Source organism: Ambystoma mexicanum, chromosome 10 (genome assembly GCF_040938575.1).
Source record: "Ambystoma mexicanum isolate Mex_15411 chromosome 10, UKY_AmexF1_1, whole genome shotgun sequence".
NCBI lineage: Eukaryota > Metazoa > Chordata > Amphibia > Caudata > Ambystomatidae > Ambystoma > Ambystoma mexicanum.
In genome coordinates, this window is record NC_090932.1 from 1533029826 (window position 1) to 1533048370 (window position 18545).

Here is an 18545-nt window from a genome sequence, read left to right on the forward strand (position 1 = left end):
GAGAAAGTAGGGTCAAGACAAGTCCATTAAGTTACAAAGCGAACATCTTGAGTATTTAAGTACCACAACTAAGCTGAAGAAAGTGTAGCACCATTCTAGTACAATAAGGATATTACTTAAAGGTACGCTATTCATCCATGCACTGTAATAACATAATATTGAAACTTTAGCTCGGGAGAAAGGATGAGAACGTACAGCCTTACCTTTTTGGGAATGCAAAAACCTGGAACATGATCTCCTTTAACCTCATTGCCCACCATTCTGATGTCCCTGTGCAGGTCCTCAATAAGGGCTAACTGGTTCCCGGCATCTAGTTTCTATTAATATTTGTGATAAAGTGCAGGGAAAGAGAAAAAAGAAAGAAAGTTTCAGTCCGTAATATCAGGATGTTTTAAAGTAGACATTCTAACAACCTTAAATGAATTAACTAGTTCAATGCTTTAAAAAAAAAAATTGTATACATAAAGTAACATTTTGTCAATTTGAAATATTCAAACTATTGAAACGCTAGAGGTATAACCTTTCTTATTAACAAGTTGACATCTTGTGCAAACCATGTGCGTATATTCATTGTCAGGAATCGGACAAGCTAATAAAGAGATAGTCTTAATGGGTATAATGACTAACTGCATTAGCTTAATTCACTGGCAGGAACACTGTAAAACATTCAAATGAGATTTAAAATTCACACCGCGAGTATGTTAAGAAAATTCACTGGAACCAGAATCACTATTTATAGAAATACATAACCCATTAGGGTGAAAACCAATTACTGTAATCGCTAATGTGTTCTTTGATGACTTGAAGAGGTGCTGAAGGAAAATTAAAAGATGAAATGTTGGAATTTATATTGTAAATTAGCCCTAAAACGTATCTTTCCTTCACAACAAAAAACGAATTTCTTGCACCACTGCTCACAGTAACGATAATGGTTATTGATCTAGTACTCAAGAGAACATGGATTATCTTGTGTTGCTTTAATAAGTATTATTCACCTAGACAGCACTTCATGTGCTTCTGAGGACTAACGTCATCTTTAATGCATATCTGTCCTGGCTCACCTTCGTTATGGCGTTGATGGCATCCCAACTCTCATTCAGAACAACTCCGTTGGCATCATTCAGGAGCCGGATGAGACCAGATAGCAGGTTCCGAAGGTGGGCAGTGTAATCAGCCTTAGTCTTTGCACAGTAGATATTTAGGATAGTGGCGGCAGCCTGCCGCAGTCCCACCTCGGAGCTGCGAGTGGCTTCAAGCAAATCTTCAATTACAATCCTCTGCCCTGCATCATCTTCCACAGACAGGATCACTGCCTGACAGTTTGCCAACTCCTACCAAAAACATGAATCTAATTACAGAAATATGGACTTTTGATCACATTTCCGATATACATTTTAGTTTTTTCCAAGAATCACATAATGTCCCTCCATTAAGCCTTGAATTAAATGATAAACTGCTATTGCTCCATTCCATACCAGTTGCTCTTCCTCAGTCCCAAGCTTTTCTTTCAGGGCAGACATCACAGCAGGAAGTATCACATTGAGATGCCGTGTCAAAGCGTCACCTGCGACAGATGATAGGAAAGCCAAGACTCTGGTGTTCACGGGAGGACAAGTAAGCTGGATACAAAAAAGCTCTAATTTAGACGGCTTTCAATAAGACGCAAAAGAAAAAAAGCATAAAACACAAAGAGGAAAACAAAATCATAATTCCAAGGTTTGCATGACCCATTTTAAAACAGTACCATGTTCAAAGGTACACAGATATGACAAATAATTCATAGTGCCTTTCAGTTGGGTTTGAATCCCTAGGAAGCCATGCCTCCTGCCACCAAATCAACTGGAAATGCAGATACTTATATAAATCATCAAGGAACACTGCCCCGAAACGGGCAATGTTAAGCAATGTTGATGGACATTTAAAACATATCCCCAAAAAACAATATGTACAGTTAATGACGTATCGGTAACCTCCAGTTCGTTGGAGGCTTCATACACGTTGCAACAATCTGGCATTCATCAATTCTTGAACTCCATTCAATAAATGACTAAACTCCCACACCTCCCCTAGCATCCAGCAGCGCCACCCAATTCTTAGGCTGCAATATCCGGGTATCCCAATGTCCCAAGGCACAAATGCCTTCTCAAAACCTAACAATTGGGGTGAAAGCGCGTCCTGCCCATTCTCTGCAATAGAACCTAATTCTGTGGGAGAATCCGGATCAAAAAGCTGGAATATTTGATGCCAAATTTCACTTCCTCCGAAAGCACAATTCTCTATACACAAAGAACTTCATCCGAAAATTCTCATAGTTGTGACTTAACATTCACAAAATCTTTGCCCAGGGCACCAACTGGACCACATCAACAGAAGCCCAAACAAAGCTCAACGATTGCAGAATGCATAATTTAATGGTGAACTCACTGAACACATTTTGGATCATGTGCCCAAAAATACTCAATTTTCAGAGACAACAGCGACAGGATTGTTACAAATTATCATTTCCCAAAAAGGTCTTTGAGATAAGAGATTGCATGCTGTTTTTGAACATTCCCATTGGCCCCAGACTCATAATCACCTTTGGCACGAGGTAAGGAAGCACCACACGACTCTTTACAGCCATAACTTGCTTGAGTCCATCTAAGGCAAACTCTGCTAGCTCTTCTTCATCCTGTGGAAGTAAAGAAACGTTCAGAGAAAGCCAGAGAACAGAATCAACTACTTTCTTAGGAATACCAAAATTGATACAGGTACACTATTGACCAGATCTTTGATGTTATGAAAGACTTTTGTTTTGCTGCTTTCCCTCCATAGACCCATATGGAACCACACAAAATTTTACTTTCGTTTTTTACCTGTTCTGACATTTCAAGTGAGGCAACGCCTTTTTGCTTTAGTCACCATGCTTACTTAGTTCATCTATTTTGGTGGCACTGATCAGTCCCTAAGGCTAGCAGTGCAAGGGACTGTCCCCATTACAAAATTCCTGGTTGGTTTCACATTGCACACATCACCTTACAATTCCGTGTAATTTCTCTTTTTTTTATTGTCATATGGTTATTAACGAACATTTGACAAAACACAATTTGCAATTTCACATTATCTAAAATAGTACATAATAGAAATATATACACAATCAGCAATTAATTAAAATCTTAGAAAAAACACTTCAATCAAATCAGAGAAATCAATCAGTGACATCAAGTACGAAAAATAAAAAAGGTCGTGATATCAAAACTCTCTTAGGAAACCAACAACCGCTTAAACTACAGAGGTTGTGTGCCAAGCTAGACAAAGGTGCCAAAAGCAGTTCAAGCACTCGGGGGCCAACAGTGAGGGAAATCTCTTAAAATGCACCTCCTGTTTGCCCGCGAGTACAAGGCAACCCATGAGCAGATGCTCAACGTTTCAACCGTGCATGCTAAATTGCAAAAGCAACATGACACGGTTGACAAGGATGACGAATTGTAATGAGACAAAATCTCCCTAGTAGGCATCCAAATTTCATCGAAATCTAAGAAAAAGAAAATCAGCATATCGAGGGAGGAGGGTAAATCGTTAAGAATGGTGTGATTATCTTAGCAGGTTTAAAGTCAAATCTCAGATGATACAAAGAGGCAGAGGAGTGAAAAGATTCAAGCATAGCTGTCCAGTCTTGTCTAAAGGGAATCTTTTTTACTCTATCCAGATTTTCAATTAAATCCCTCAAGGATAGGTCCAAGACAGCCAAAAGTCATAGGCAGACGTTGGAAAAAGCACATAGAAACATATCGCCTCCCACCTGAATTATCATTTTCAAGTCTGAATTGGAATTTCTATTCCATATATAAACTTTGGGACGATCTTGCCCTCATAGAACTTGATACACGGGAGAGCGGAAACCTTTCCATATTTCAAATCGACCCGAAGTAACTGATTACCCATGGCAATGCCATGAGAAGAGAACCACTCCTTCATTAACCGCTTGGGCTCTCTAATGAAGATAGGGAAAGCCCAAATACATAAGGTTGTCCGCTCTTTCAAGGACCTCCAATCCCACTTGCCACTTATAACTCTTGCTAACTTTTTTCTTATTATTTAAACAAGCCACTACCTTTGTTTCGATCGAATTAATGTTAAGGTTGTGAGCGGTGGCAAAGGTTGTAAGAGCATTGATCAAATGCTGGAGGCCCATCCGTGTGATATGGAATATCAAAAAGTCATCGCATAACCAAGCCAGATGGGCTTCAGGAGTGACCAATAGATGGATGTTAAATAGGCAGGGAGCAAGAGCGCAACCCTGACCAACCCCTTTGACAGTTCCAGAACTCCTCGACATGGTGCCTTCACGATCCAGCTGAATCCTGATATTAGAGTTAGTGTGGAGAGCTAAAATGTAATCGGAGGAGCCCACCTGGTATTCTCCATCGTTGCAATTTTGACCACAGCAACTTACGGTCTACTGCATCAAAGGCGGCAGGCTGATCTATTGTTGCAAAAAAGAAAATGATCGCTACATGATTAGGGGTAAGGTTTAAGTTACTTAACTGTAACTATTGTTCTCCAGCATGGGCCTGGCATGGATTCACATGCCAGCAGACGTGGAGCAATGTAGATCTTTCCTTTCTGCCAAAATTGCCAGTTAACAATTGCATCGAACATCAGGCAAGAGTAACTGATTTTCTGTTTCTGTTGACAGCTTATAAAGAACACCACGTGTCACATGATTAGTAACACGTCCGTTTCAATATTTTTTCTTAGTCTTATTACTTACCTGCAACAACTATTGGGTTTTTGGCTTAAGTTACTTCATGACGTTACAAGATGCATCGATATTCTTTCCCATGGAATAATTTCGGAGACAATATGAACACAAAGGGGTATGCTCGTGAATTACCTGTATCCTAACCTTGGGGATTATCTAAAGTAAGAAACCATATTCTATCTTCTGCTTGAGACTCACTAGAATAAATATGTTGTTACAGCCTCTGGAGATATCGCAATTTTGCCTAAGAAGATTTTGGCATATTACGCTCATCCGAACATTACATCTAACTTTGTGGATCGAAATCAATATCCACATTAGTGGGGGAGTTCAGTTGCAATAATGGAATAGAATGTCAGTACGTTTCAGTCTGTTTTGATCTAGTTTAGCGGGACACAGCGCCCATAAAGCATCTTGTCCCGCCCTAGACCTATGTATCTGTAATTTACGGATACATAGTTTAAAATTGTATGAGCTGGTTATTTTGAGCAATCCAAATTACGTTGCTCACTTTTTTCAGAAACTACATACTTTCTAAAGCAGTTTGCGAGAAAGAGTTGATTGATTTTTATCAGTAACACCACAGGTTAGTTCAGAGCCTTTCCTTATTCTGCAGTGATATATGAATCATTATTAAGAGTTTACTTTCTAGTAATCCTATTAACTTGTTACAAATTGCATAAATAATCATCCTGATATCTATACCTGAAGAAGGGTGCCAGGCCCGAAACGCGTCGTAGATGATAGGTGGACTGTTTTCAATCGTCAACAAGATTAATACTCCCCATCAAGATATTGGGACCTTTCCTTCCCCCGTTTTTCCATTGGGAACGGTGGTAAAACGGTCTATAAAGGAAATCTCATAGACATTAAGAGAAGCAAATCAAATCCGTTTATACACATTTTTCTGTTTATAACCAATGTTATTGATGTTTGAGTTTACCAACGATATAAAGAACCATTGTGGGTTCTCTTATGTTAAGGAACAAGTTACTTACCTGTAACTGTTGTTCTCCAGCATGGGTCTGGCATGGATTCACATGCTCATGAATATTCCCCGTCGTCAGGCCGGGAATCCTCGGTATAGAAAAAAAAAAATCAGTATCAGTTTCGTTTCTGATCTGTCTTTCTTAGTAGGAACCAATCACTGGTCCCTGGGTCATACTGCCCCCAGCCAATGACTGTCCTCTCCCTAAGCCCCGCCTCCGGCAGCCATCCTCAGATTTGGTAGCACGTAAAGTGGCAGTATGACCAAGTGAAGAGCCGCAGAGGGGTAGGCGGGAGGGTTCGCATGTGAATCCATGCCAGACCCATGCTGGAGAACAACAGTTACAGGTAAGTAACTTGTTCCTTCTCCAGCATGGGGTCTGGCATGGATTCACATGCTCATGAATAAGAGAATACATAGCAGTACACACATGTACAACCACGGGAGGTGGCAACAGGCTCAACATTAAGCAATACAGCAACTCAACATTAAGCAACTCATACCTCCTCACCAGGCTCACCTTAGGCGAACAGGTTGCGCATCACTGCTTGGCCGACCCTGGACTCCTCCCTGGAGTCCCGATCGACGCAGTAGAATCTTGTGAAGGTGTGCGTCGACCTCCACGTCGCAGCCCTGCAGATGTACAGCAGGGGCACACGAGACAGGAACGCCGTGGTAGCAGCAATCGCTCTGGTCGAATGGGCTCTCGGACGGCCGGGCAGCGGTCGGTTTGCCAACCGGTGACAGTGCATGATGCAGCCGGAGAGCCATCTGGAAATGGAAGTCTTCGAGAGAGCCTTCCCTTGATTCACAGTCCCAAAGTTCACAAACAGCTTTGACGTCTTCCGAAAACTCTTCGTGCGGTCCACATAGAACTTCAGCGCTCTAGCTACATCCAGCGAGTGCAAAGTCCTCTCGGCCGGCGACGAAGGCGACGGGAAGAAAACTGGCAACACCAAGGGCTCGTTGAGGTGGAAGTCCGACGGCACCTTGGGCATAAAGGAGGGGTGTGTCCTCAGCACCACCCTTGTGTCATGAAAAGTCAAGAATGGAGGCTTGCAAGATAGGGCCTGGATCTCTCCCACTCATCGTGCGGAGGTGATGGCCACGAGGAAAGCGGTCTTCCATGACAGGAACTTCAAAGGCGCCGAATGCATAGGCTCGAATGGGGGCCCCCCCATAAGCCTGGTCAGCACCACATTAAGCTCCCACGCCTGGGCATGAGCCTTCACCGGCGGGAATGATCGGAATAGTCCCTTCATGAATTCTTTCACCAGGCGATGAGACCACAAGGACGCCCGTCCCGTAGTCCTGGTATATCAGGAGATTGCAGCCAGATGTATTTTATGGAGGCGTGAGACAGTCCAGCTTTGGCCAGCGACAGTAGGTAGGGCAGTACTTGAGGGGCCGTAATCCGCAGAGGGTTAATCTTCTGTGCACGGCACCAGACAGAGAACCTCTTACATTTATGTCCGTAGCACTTGAGAGTTGAGGACGCCCTGGCCTTTGCAAGAACCTCTCTGCAGTCGACCGGGATGTCGTACCCTCCAAACTCTAGTGCTGCGGGAGCCAGGCCTGCAAGTTCAGCGACTCCGGGTTGTGGTGAAGAATGGCGCCTCCTTCTCTGGAGAGAAGGTCTGCGTCCGTCAGCAGCTTGACTGGTGTGGACGTTGACAAGTCCAGAAGGTCCGGGAACCAGATCTGCCTCGGCCACGCCGGTGCGACGAGGATCATCCTGCACTGGGACCTCTTGAGCTGGTTGATGAGCCGGAGCAGCAACGGCAGCGGAGGAAACGCATAAAGAAATAGGCCGTCCCAGGGGAACGAGAAAGCATCGCCCATGCTCCTCGGCTGGGGTAACCTGCTGGCGAACCTCCGGCACTTGGAATTTGTCGCCGTCGCGAAGAGATCGATTTGGGTTTCGTCCCATCGTCGGAATAGTCGATCCACTTGATCCTGGCGTAGTTCCCACTCGTGGCACGAGCGCAGCTCCCTGCTGAGTGAGTCGGCGATCGTGTTTTTTATTCCTGCCAGATGAAGAGGCACCAGAAACATCCCTTGGGCGACGGCCCAATTTCACAGATCCTGGGCTTCCTTGGATAGGGCCGGGGACCTGGTTCCGCCCTGCTTTGGATGTAGAACATCGTGGTGGTGATGTCGGTGAAGATCCTCACCACCTTGCCCTTGAGGGACGGAAGAAAGGACCTGAGGGCCCAGAACACTGCGCAGAGCTCCAAGATGTTGATGTGGAGAGACTTCTCCGGGAGCCAAAGGCCTCTCGCGTGAAGATCTCCGGAGTGCGCTCCCCAACCTTCCAGGGAGGCGTCCGTCGACACCGTCACCTGGTGAGCTGGGGTCTGAAAGTCTGTGCCCGCCGACAGATGGGAGCGGGTACCCCACCACCGGATCGCCTGACGGAACGTCTCGTTGAGAGGGATCCTGTCCTCGAAGCTGCCGGTCGACTGGACCCAGCGGGCGTCGAGGAACTCTTGTAAGGGGCGCATCCAAAGCCTGCAAAGGCGTACCAGATAAATGCAGGAGGACATCATCCCGAGGAGGGATTTGATAGATCTTACCCTGGCCATGTCCGTGGCCAGCAGACGCTGCACCTTGCCCAGAATGGTCCTGGTCCTTTCCTCCGACGCCGAGGCCAGCCACGCCACTGTGTCGAGCTTGGCTCCCAGAAACAGGGCAACTTGCGACGGAACCAGGTGGGATTTTGGAAAGTTGGAGAATCCCAGGTCCGTGAGCAGCTGGACGGTCTTCGCAGTGTGCTCCACGGCGAGCTCCCTTGTCCTTGCCCGGATGAGCCAGTCGTCCATGTAGGGGTAGATGTGGATCCCCTGTAGGCACAGCCGCGCCGCCACCGGTGCGAGGCACTTGGTGAACACTCTGGGTGCCGACTTCAATCCGAACGGGAGGGCCTTGAACTGGTAGTGCCGCCTTTGGACCACGAACCTTCGGAACCTTCGGTGTCTTTTTAGAATGGGGATGTGGAAGTACGCATCCTCCAAGTCCAATGACAGGAAATCGCCCTCCTCCAGCTTTCCCAGCACGTGCTGGAGGGTGACCATACGGAACTTCTGTGCCTTGATGTACTTGTTCAGTCGTCGTAGGTCCAGGATGGGGCGCCATCCTCCTGTCTTCTTTTTTACGAGGAAGTACCTTGAGTAAACTCCGGAGCCCCGAAGCCTCTTTGGGACAAGCTCGATGGCACCCTTCTTGAGCATCGCCCTTACTTCCAACAGTAGTTGAGGGATGTGATTTTCCTTCCTGGCCATGGGTCGAACGCGAGGGCACTTCTTCTGAAACTCGAGGGCGTGCCCTTGGGCCAGGGCGTCCAGCACCCAACGGTCAGTGGAGATGGAATCCCACACGCTGACGAACCTCGCCAGCCAGCCTCCCACCGGGGTGCTTCGGCGGGGGCCCGACCCCACGGTCGGTTCAATCTGGTTTGGAGGCCGCCTTGCCTCCTTGACCTCCCTGTCGACGATGACGGGCACCACCTGACTTGCCGCGTCCCCTGTAGGCTTCCTGGGCCGAAGATCTTGCCGCTTGGCGGTACGTGGAGGAGCCACTGCCGGATCCCTTGGAGGCACCTTGTCTGCCTCCGAAGCTTCGAAAGGATGGCCGTCATTGTTGGAACACTCCCAGTGCCTGGGCAGTCTCTGTGTCTGTCTTGATGGCCTGAAGGGACTCTTCAACCGCCTTCCCAAACAGGTTGTTCCCGTGGAAGGGCATGTCCAAAACCTTGGTTTGTACGTCATGGCGGAAATCCGTGGCCTTGAGCCATCCTCGTCGTCTCAAGCAAACACCGTTGCCCAACTGACGGAAACCGGTGTCGGCGATGTCCGTTGCCACCGTGATGGCGTGGTCCGAAGCAATCTCACCCTCCTGCAGGATTTCAAGGGCCTCAGCCCTTTTGGCGTCCGGAAGGAAGTCCAACAGAGGGGCGATTTTGAGCCACAACTCCCTGTCGTAGCGGGCTACGATAGCCAGGGCGTTGGCTGCCTTGATAGTCGTCGCTGCGGATGAGATGATCCGTTGTCCCATCGTGTCCAACTTCCTGCCCTCGCCGTCCGGCGGGGAAGTTGATGTCGAGGCCGATGCCCCCCCAGCTTTCTTCTTTGCCGCCGCCGAGACGACCGAATCCGGGGTAGGTTGCGCCCGAAGGCACAAGGGTCAGCGTCGGGGACCCGGTACTACTTCTCGTACCGGTCCCTCTTTGCCGGCGCCGTGGCAAGGTTCTTGAGGAGGGCGAGCCCCTCATCCCAGATGTCAAGAAGCGGTACGGCGAGGACCGTCTTCCTTTTAGCCTTGCGCTGTTGGTAAAGGAACCCTTCCTTCTTCTCTTCTGGGCAGAGTTGGAAGAGCTCGGATGCCCTGGAAATCATGGCATGAAAGGATCCAATCTCGTCGGGCGGGGACGCCGGAGCAGGGGGCGACGGGGGACACGTCCCGTCGTCGCCTCAGACGTCATCTGTACCTGTCGTAGCCGTGTCCGTGCCTGTATCATCCCCATGGTTAGTAGACCGGGGGGAAGGCAGAGCAGGCCGCAGAGGTGGGAGAGGTGGCGTAGGATGCTTCCTCTTATGCGGTGGACTTTCCGAAGGTCCTGGCTCCGGTTCCCCCGTCGGGTCTGGCTCAGGTACCTCCGTCGGGGGGAGGGGCAAGCTTGTCCTTATCTCCGAGCATAAGGACTGAATCGCTGACAAAATGGCCGCCGAAGTGTCCTGCGGCGCCGGAAACGACGGGCGCGAGGGCTCTTGAGGAGCCTTGTCGGCGACACCGTCGCTCTCGTCGTCGCCCTTGTCGGGATCCCTCCCGATGGGCTGGGCCTCTTCCACGACTTCGATGAGCTCTTCTTCAGAGGTCGTGTCCGTATCCACGATGGCCACCAGCCCCTCCCCCACCTTTTCCAACGAGGACTTTGTGGGGGTCTTCTCAATGGGCCTGAAAGACGACTCCCTCCGCGGTGGCAGGGAGACTCCTGGTCGTGAGGTCGCCTCCACTGGTGTAGCCTCCACAGGCTGAGCCAGGGCCGCGGCGACATCCTCAATCGAGGTCTTAGCAGGGTGAATTAAGGCCATCTTCACCTTCTGTACGCCTGAGGCCTTCACCTTCGGGGGAGGGTCCGAGCCTCGCTCCCCCTCTGCCGGAATCTTCGAGATCGACCGGGGCCTCTCCAGAAGCTTCACTGGGTTCTCGGACTTCCTCTTACCCGAGCCAGAGCGTTGGCTCGTGGTTGATGGTGCCGGGGAGGATGCGCCCTGCCTGGCAGCCAAGGAGCCCGACCGTTCGCGGGCACCGGGAGCGCCGGACTTGCGGTGCTAAGCCTTTTGTTGGGCCCCCGTCGCCGGGGCGCCCTCACAGGACTTAGAAGACCGCTCGGACTTCTTTTTCTTCTACTCGCCTGACAGGCTCTTACCTTCCAGCCAGTTGGCGGGACGGAGGTGGCGATCCTTCATGGTCCGCTCCGACAAGTTCCCACAAAACGCACAGTCCTTCTCCGTGTGCGTCTTGTCCTCATGGAGACAGTAGAGGCATAACGAATGCTCGTCCTCCTTGAAAACATTCTGAAGCTGGCATCCAGGGCAGGTCCTGAACAGCTTCCCGGGCGTCGAGCTTCCTTTCTCCTGGGCCATGTCCGGGGTAGGCCTCGGAACTTCTGGAATCCTCCAAAAGCGTAACTCGACGAAATCCTCACCCTTGAGGGGCGTAGAAAACTCTGAAACGGATCACCGTTGATCGGATGTAGAACGGTGGAGCTTGAGGCTCTATTTAACCGAAAAATGAGAAAAATCTCCTGAAAAAGCGCGAAAACGCAGCAAAAGCTCGAGAGCTACAGCACAAGGACTCCCAACACTTGAACATGCAGTAAAAATCTGAGGATGGCTGCCGGAGGTGGGGCTTAGGGAGAGGGCAGTCATTGGCTGGGGGCAGTATGACCCAGAGACCAGTGATTGGTTACTACTAAGAAAGACAGATCAGAAACGAAACTGATTTTTTTTTCTATACCGAGGATTCCCGGCCTGACGACGGGGAATATTCACAAGCATGTGAATCCATGCCAGACCCCATGCTGGAGAAAGGTATTTATATAGCGCACCGCCACCAACGGAATTGGTCCCCAGGCGCTCTGGAGGATCTGTAAACAGGTGGAAGGCGGGTAGGGGTAGTCTGGAGTAGGAGAGTGGGAGAAGTGGTGTGCTGTTGGTAGCTTCAGCTCGGTATACACCGAGTGCTGGGCTTTGGTGCAAGTATCGGATCCGGCGAGACCTTGTGTGCTGTGGGTGTGTTTTTGCTGTGGTGTGGTAAAGTGTGTGCGGATTGCTGGGAGAGAAATGGTAGTGGGACTTGTGTGGGTTAAGTATGCAGAAAGTCGAGGGTTGGGTTAGTGGGGTCTGTATCCTAATGCCAGGTACTTCCGGTCCCGTTTGGGCTGTATCCCTGTGGGTGGGGTTGTTGCTGGTTCCTTATGGGCCGTCTCGCTGTGCTGGTGCTGCGCTGATCCAGCTTTATTGTAGTGAGTATTGAATGGCGTGCTTACCATCTCTTGCCATGTAGCGATAGGTGTGTTTGAACCTTTTCTTCGGGTGTGGAACTGGGTTTACACCATTATTCTCTTGTTGACTAATGTGGCCCTGGTCGGTTGAGGCTTTGAATGCTTCAGGGTCGGAGTGCTGTTGATGGGCATCCTAGTGAATCTGTCTAGGTCAGCCTGTGTATTCAGTCGTTAGTTTCCTCCCGTCATGACTATCTTTAGTTGGTTCTTTGGTTTGCGTGGGGCGACTTCCTTGGGCTATTGTTTAGTTGTAGTTACTGTGTGAGGGCGCATTGTGCTGCCCGCTGTACCTTGGTGGACATTGTGTAGTGAGGTGCTTATTCTGTTTATCAACCTCTGGATTGGTGCTAATGGTACAGGGTTTCCTGTTCCTTGCTATCTGCCGTGATTAGGTCTGTTGTGTGTGGTTATAGTTTGGGGTTATGGTCCTATTGATGAGTCGTCCGGGTGTTTCTATCCTTTGTATTGCTATGTAGTCGGTCTTTGGTCCTATTACGGCTGTCTCCCGGTAAGTCGTTTGGTATGTCGTGGGATATTTTCCTTAAGGTTTTCCATTGATTGCTTGGTGTGGGTAAGGGTCTGTCTCTTTGTTCATCGATGTTTTAGTTGTGTGTGTGCACCCCTGTGTCCGGTCTTTCTAGTTATGATGTGAAGAGCCAAGTTTGTCCTGAATAGGAGGTGGTTTCTTGTGTTACAAATCTACTTTGGGAGGTCGTTCCAGGTTTGACGCTTGGTAGGAGAAGGAGGATCATCCACGTTTTCTTTTGTTGTAGGTTTTCGGTTCCAGGCGGTTGTCAATGCTTGATCTGAGCGTTCTTGTTGGTTTATGTAGACGCAGTTTGTCTCTCAGGAACTCAGCGCCTTGGTTGTGTATTGCTCTATGTGTGATGCATAATGTTTTGAATTCTATTAGTTGTTTTATTGGTAGCCAATGTAGTGTTTTCAGTGCTGGTGTGGAGTGTTCTCTTCGGAGTAGTTTCAGAAGCAGTCTGGCTGCCACATTTTGTATGCTTTGTAGTTTTTGAAAAAGTCGTTCAGGGATGCCCAAGTATAGGCTGTTGGCGTAGTCTACTTTGGACATGACAAGGGCGTTGATGGTGATTGTTTTTTTGGCGAACGATAGGAACGGTAACATCCTCTTTGCCGCTCGCAGGAGGAAGAAGCATTTTTTCAGGAGAGCGCTTACTTGTGGCTCTAGCGTGAGATTATTGTCCATCAGAACCCCCAGGTTTTTTTACAATCAGCGATGGTGCTGGGGTTGTCCAGAGTTCCCTTGGCCAAGGGATTAAGTGGTTTTCTCCTCCATTTTTTGTGACAATCATCATTTGTTTTGCCTGGGTTGATTTTGAGGCAGATGGAGTTCATCCAGTTGAATACATCACGGCAGCAGTTTTCTAGTGTTGAGTTTAGTTGAATTGTGTTTGAAAACTTCAGTTTAATATATTTATAGTGTTTTACATTTGCCTACACTTTGTAAATATATCATTTTGAAAGCTTACTATGAATGTTTGATTACATTCTATTCATTTAATTTACAACCTATGGGTTGTTTATGTTGTGCCCTTGCTTGTAACCCGAGTTTCTCGAGATACCTTTTTTGTTTCACATGAATATCCCTGTCAGGCTGGGAATCGGTAAAATAAAAATAAAAAGTTTCATTTTAAAACTATTTCTCCTCTAAACCAATCACTGTACTCTGGATCATACTGCCCCCATCCAATGACATTCCTCTCCCTAAGCTCCACCCCCGGTGCCAATCTTCAGATTTGGTAAGCATGTGAAGTGGCAGTATGAACCAAAAAGAGCCACAGAGGGCGAGGTTGCATGTGAATCCATGGCTGGAGAACAATAGTTACAGGTAAGTAGATTAAACCTTCTCCACCATGGGGAACGGCATGGATTCACATGATCATGAATAACGATTACATATACACAACCATTGGGGGTGGCAAGGCTCAACAGAAGCGATAACACTCACCTCGGGAACAGATTCACCTCAAACAGGTTGCGTAGCACCGCTTGGCCGGCTCTGGACTCCTCCCTGTAATCCCTGTCGACGCAGTAGAACCTTGTGAAGGTGCGCATGGACCTCCACATAGCAGCCCTGCAGATGGGCACACCAGGGAGAAACTCCCTTGCTGCTGCGATGGCTATGGTGGAATGGGCTCCCGGCCGGCATGGCAGCGGCCTGCTCGCCAGTCGATGACAGTGCGTGATGCAGCCGGAGAGCCACCTGGAAATGGAAGCCTTCGATAAGGCTTTCCCCTGATTTAAAGGTCCAAAGTTGATGAATGTTAGGCGAGTTTTACTAAAGTCCTACTGGCAGTAAGACTTTAGTAAGTTATCCCAGTGGTTTGTAGATCCACCAACTCTTAGTATCAGTCTGTACTAGCTCAGGACTTTCGGTAGTTTGGCAGAGAAGCCAGGCTTAACTTAAGAAGATGTGAGCTCTAGGTAAGAATCTTAGTTAGACAGGCACAGCAAATAAGCATGTATATTTATATAAAAGTTATATATTTATTATATTTACCCCAGAATCACTTTAAATACTTCAGACAGTAACGGTACAACACTTAGGAATACTAGATAATACACTTCAAAGGGCACTTTCACTTTTGTGTTTGTTCGCGGTTACAATTGTAGCAACGTTAGAAAGGGAAGAGTTATCTTATCGGTAACTGAGCACTCATGCGGTTTTCAACAGGTTATACGGTAATCCATTTACTCTGCAAACACATATAGAAAAGTCACTTAAAAGGGAGGAAAGTAAGTGGTTAGTGCAACATGAGCTTAGGTCAAGGTTCTAGAGACTGTTTTTTCGCCTGGCAAGCCTTTTAAGTCCAAAAACACGACCCTAGCTAAAGGCAGCTCTGAGAGGGCTTGAAGTCTTGACAAACCGTGAATAATGAAGAGATCCTGTGGATTCCTTCCAGTGTCTAAAGTTATTGAAGCGGCAAGTTAACAAAGGAGACCGAAAAATGGACTCAAAGGGGACACAAGCAGCGGCTTGGGTCAGAGGTAAGAGGGGTTTGCCATGGACACCTCTAGGTGCACTCCAACGCTTAGGAGCGACTTCTTGGAATCCGGTAAGCAGTACCTTTTTGCCCACAGTACCTTGAGTTTTAAGCAAGTTTTTGTTTGCGTTTGATCCTCTACGATAGGGCACCTCTGGACCCAACCTTCGGATTCCTTGGTTTGGTGACGAAAGGTGTTAGGCAGAAACCTGTGCAGTTCCCTGTGGGACCACTGCAAAAGATTTAGGACTACAGGTGTTTGGCAGTAAACCCACTTGGTAGCAGTCTGTACCACACAGATTCACTTGGTAGCTGTGGCTGAGCAGTCAGACTTCCCTCAAGAAGAGCTAGGCAGTATACAGAGTATTCACAATAGGTCAAGAGAACACAGTAGAACAAGTAAACACTGACCAGGGCTTGGTGTAAAAGAGATATAAATTATTTATTTAAAACCACATCTAGAAAAACACACAGGCACTAATACTAAGCAATTCAAAAACACGGTCACTAAAAGATATACACTCCCTTAAAAGAATATTAGACAAGTCTTAAGTAAAGCCCCACTTATTTTCAGACAGCGGTGAGCGCTTAACGTAGATGGCACTCAAATAGTTCGTTTTAAAAAGGGAGAGAAGAGCAGAGAACAAGTTGAAACAGATCCCAACACTTATCAGAACATAACAAGAGGGAAAGGCAAAGTAAAACAATGAAGTTAGAGTTCAAGCGGCCGGATCCACTTTCAGAGGATCCAAACGAAATGTGTCCAAGGTCACACGGTTGCAGTGCACAAGAGTCTTGTAAAGGTTCAAAAAGGAGTTGGACCAAAGAAAGGGACCAGTTAGAGGGTCAAGGCCAGTCCAGAAGGTTAAGGGGTTATTACCTTGTAGGAATCTTTAGAAAGGGAGGCCTGGCGGACACGGTTCCTTAAAGTGGTGAGAACGCTCCAGCGGGGGCAGTTGTTCCTGGCAGCGGGTGCAAGTCGGTGCTTCGTCCAGGGGAAGAGGGGATCTCGTCGTGGAGGAAGACAGGAGTCCGTTGCACTGCCAGGGAAGAAACCAGCCGCAGATTTTCTCAGGTACAAGGAGCGGTCCGGTGATTCGCGGTTCAGTGGTGAGTGGCTATCCTGCCGCCGGGGTGCTTGGCACGGGCAGTTCGACCACAAACCGGGCTGGGGTGCGAAGAAAGGAAGCTAAACTGGTTGTGCCCACTAGTCAGGGGAAGAAGCCTCTCCAGCCGGGAGATCTTCTCTGTCGTCGGGAAGTGGTGAGTCGGTTCTGCAGGGCTCCACCGGTGGTGTCGTCGTGGTAGGTCGGCTCAGCTTCTCCCTCGTCGGATTCTCAGGTCCTGTGGCGACTTCTGAAGTTCCAGTGCCCAAAGCCCTGCTTTTATGCAGAAAACCCCCATTCACTCAGCATAGCTGTCACTCAAACATGCTAAGTAGTGAGCCGGCCGGCTCACCACTTGGGCCAAGCACACAAGAGTGCGACTTGAGTTACCAAGGCAACTCAGTCCAGGGTGCCTAAACCCCCTCCCCAACCCCCTGTGGTACCCAGACAGAGTGGGACCACTTTTGGAGGCTTCTGTGGAGAAGCCTGCCAAAAAGTGGAACAAAGGACTCGACTTGGGTTGGAGTCACAGAAGAGAACACAAACTCCTTTTTAGAATCGAGTCTTGGCAAAAAATACCAACCGGCGAATTAATATTAATTAAATAAACCGGCGGTATGTTCGAGGCTATGAGAATTAAATAATTAAAGTTGGTAGGCTCGAACAATGGGAAAATCCCATAGGAAAATATTCGCGGTCGAATATAAAAAGTAGTTTCCACTGCCACCAGCCAAAACTCGATCAGGGGGGACGGAGACGTGCCCCCTCGACTAACAGACCCCGGGGCAATCGAATTGCCCCGACCAGTACGTCCACAATATGATCGTTTGTACTGGTTTCTGTTAATAATTTGGGACTAGTAAAGCCAATGGTGACTTTACATGCCCTGAGAGACAATAGTCAGTCCCAGGGTATGGAGTCTATGGTGGGGTGTCACTATGACACCCCTGTGTCACTGCACGAAGGGTGCTGTGTAACACACATAGGAAAAACACATGAGACCCTATGGAGTAAAGGACCCCATTGCCCATAAAACACATTACCAGTCAAAGGAATACCATAAATCATGTCCAAGAGTGGGAGAAAGAGTCTCACTCTTGGCAGGAGGAAAAAAACAGCTCCAGAAATCCAGCAAAGCTGCTGGGGGACTCACTAGGTTAGGAAATTCAGCCTAAAGAGAGAATTCTCCCTAACAAAAGGTTGGACAATGGACAGTGTCTTCCAGCAGTAGTGCTGAGGGAGGACCTGTGGCACGACTTTCAGCAACATCTTGGTTCACGCTGCGGTTTTGGTACCTTTTCAGCAGCACCAACAAAGGACATGGATTGCGTGGTCAATCTTCTTCGCTTCCTGCAGTCCCACACTCTGGTGACGTCTGGGCTAGTGGGATTGGATCTCTGGAGTGTCCTTACGGGCTTAGCACGGATTTGGACTGTTTCGGCCTTTCTACGATGATGCACTGGAAATAGGCAGTAGGCCTCCTGGTATTGGGGTTCCGCAGCTCTGGAAACTCATAGGACCTCAGGAGATGGCTAGTTTCAAAGTTCATCTTGGGACTGGTTGTTCCCACCAGCCTAAGGGAAGGAAGAGTCCTCCTTCAGAGTCTTGCAAAGGTTTTTTGCAGGCACCTCTGGGCGTCAATGTCTTTGGTTACTTCTGAGTCCAGTGATCAACTTGCTTTACACTCCAGAAGCCTCATCTTTTATACAGTTCTATCACACACTCCTCTGCAATCTCTCTCACCATTTTACAGGAAGGGGCGTTTGCATGTCCAATCTGGACAGTAGACCCCCCCTGTGAGAGCCGGTCCTAGTCAGGCACTCTGACAGAGAAAGGACAGGGAGGTGGAAGACTCCTCCCCATTTCCTGCCTGCCCAGACACTCTGGAGCTAAGGCGGGGATACCAACGGGTTCCGGCCAAAGGCAAAACACACAGACCTCCCCCTGCCAGAATGGTAAAAGAAGGGCTAACAAAGAACAACCACGCTAGTAATGGCTAAAAACAAAGGGAGGCCCCAAGTTGGTACTTGGGTGCCCCTATTGTGCACTACCGAGGCTATGGACATAGCCTGTGGCATAAAAAATACACAATAGTTGGTAGAACACGTCCACTGCCACCAGCCATAAC

The 18545-nt window shown here is 48.3% G+C and overlaps 1 protein-coding gene across 1 annotated transcript in view; it reads right to left on the reverse strand.

Moving 5' to 3' along the window:
* Positions 1-18545, reverse strand: part of GCN1 (GCN1 activator of EIF2AK4) — a 1783851-nt gene that overhangs the window by 216517 nt on the left and 1548789 nt on the right. Inside the window, exons 47-50 of the mRNA XM_069619734.1 lie at positions 2579-2671; positions 1476-1619; positions 1062-1331; positions 204-317 (exon numbers count right to left, since the gene is read on the reverse strand). Of these exons, the coding sequence (XP_069475835.1) occupies positions 204-317; positions 1062-1331; positions 1476-1619; positions 2579-2671 (621 nt within the window). The remainder of the gene's footprint in view (positions 1-203; positions 318-1061; positions 1332-1475; positions 1620-2578; positions 2672-18545) is intronic.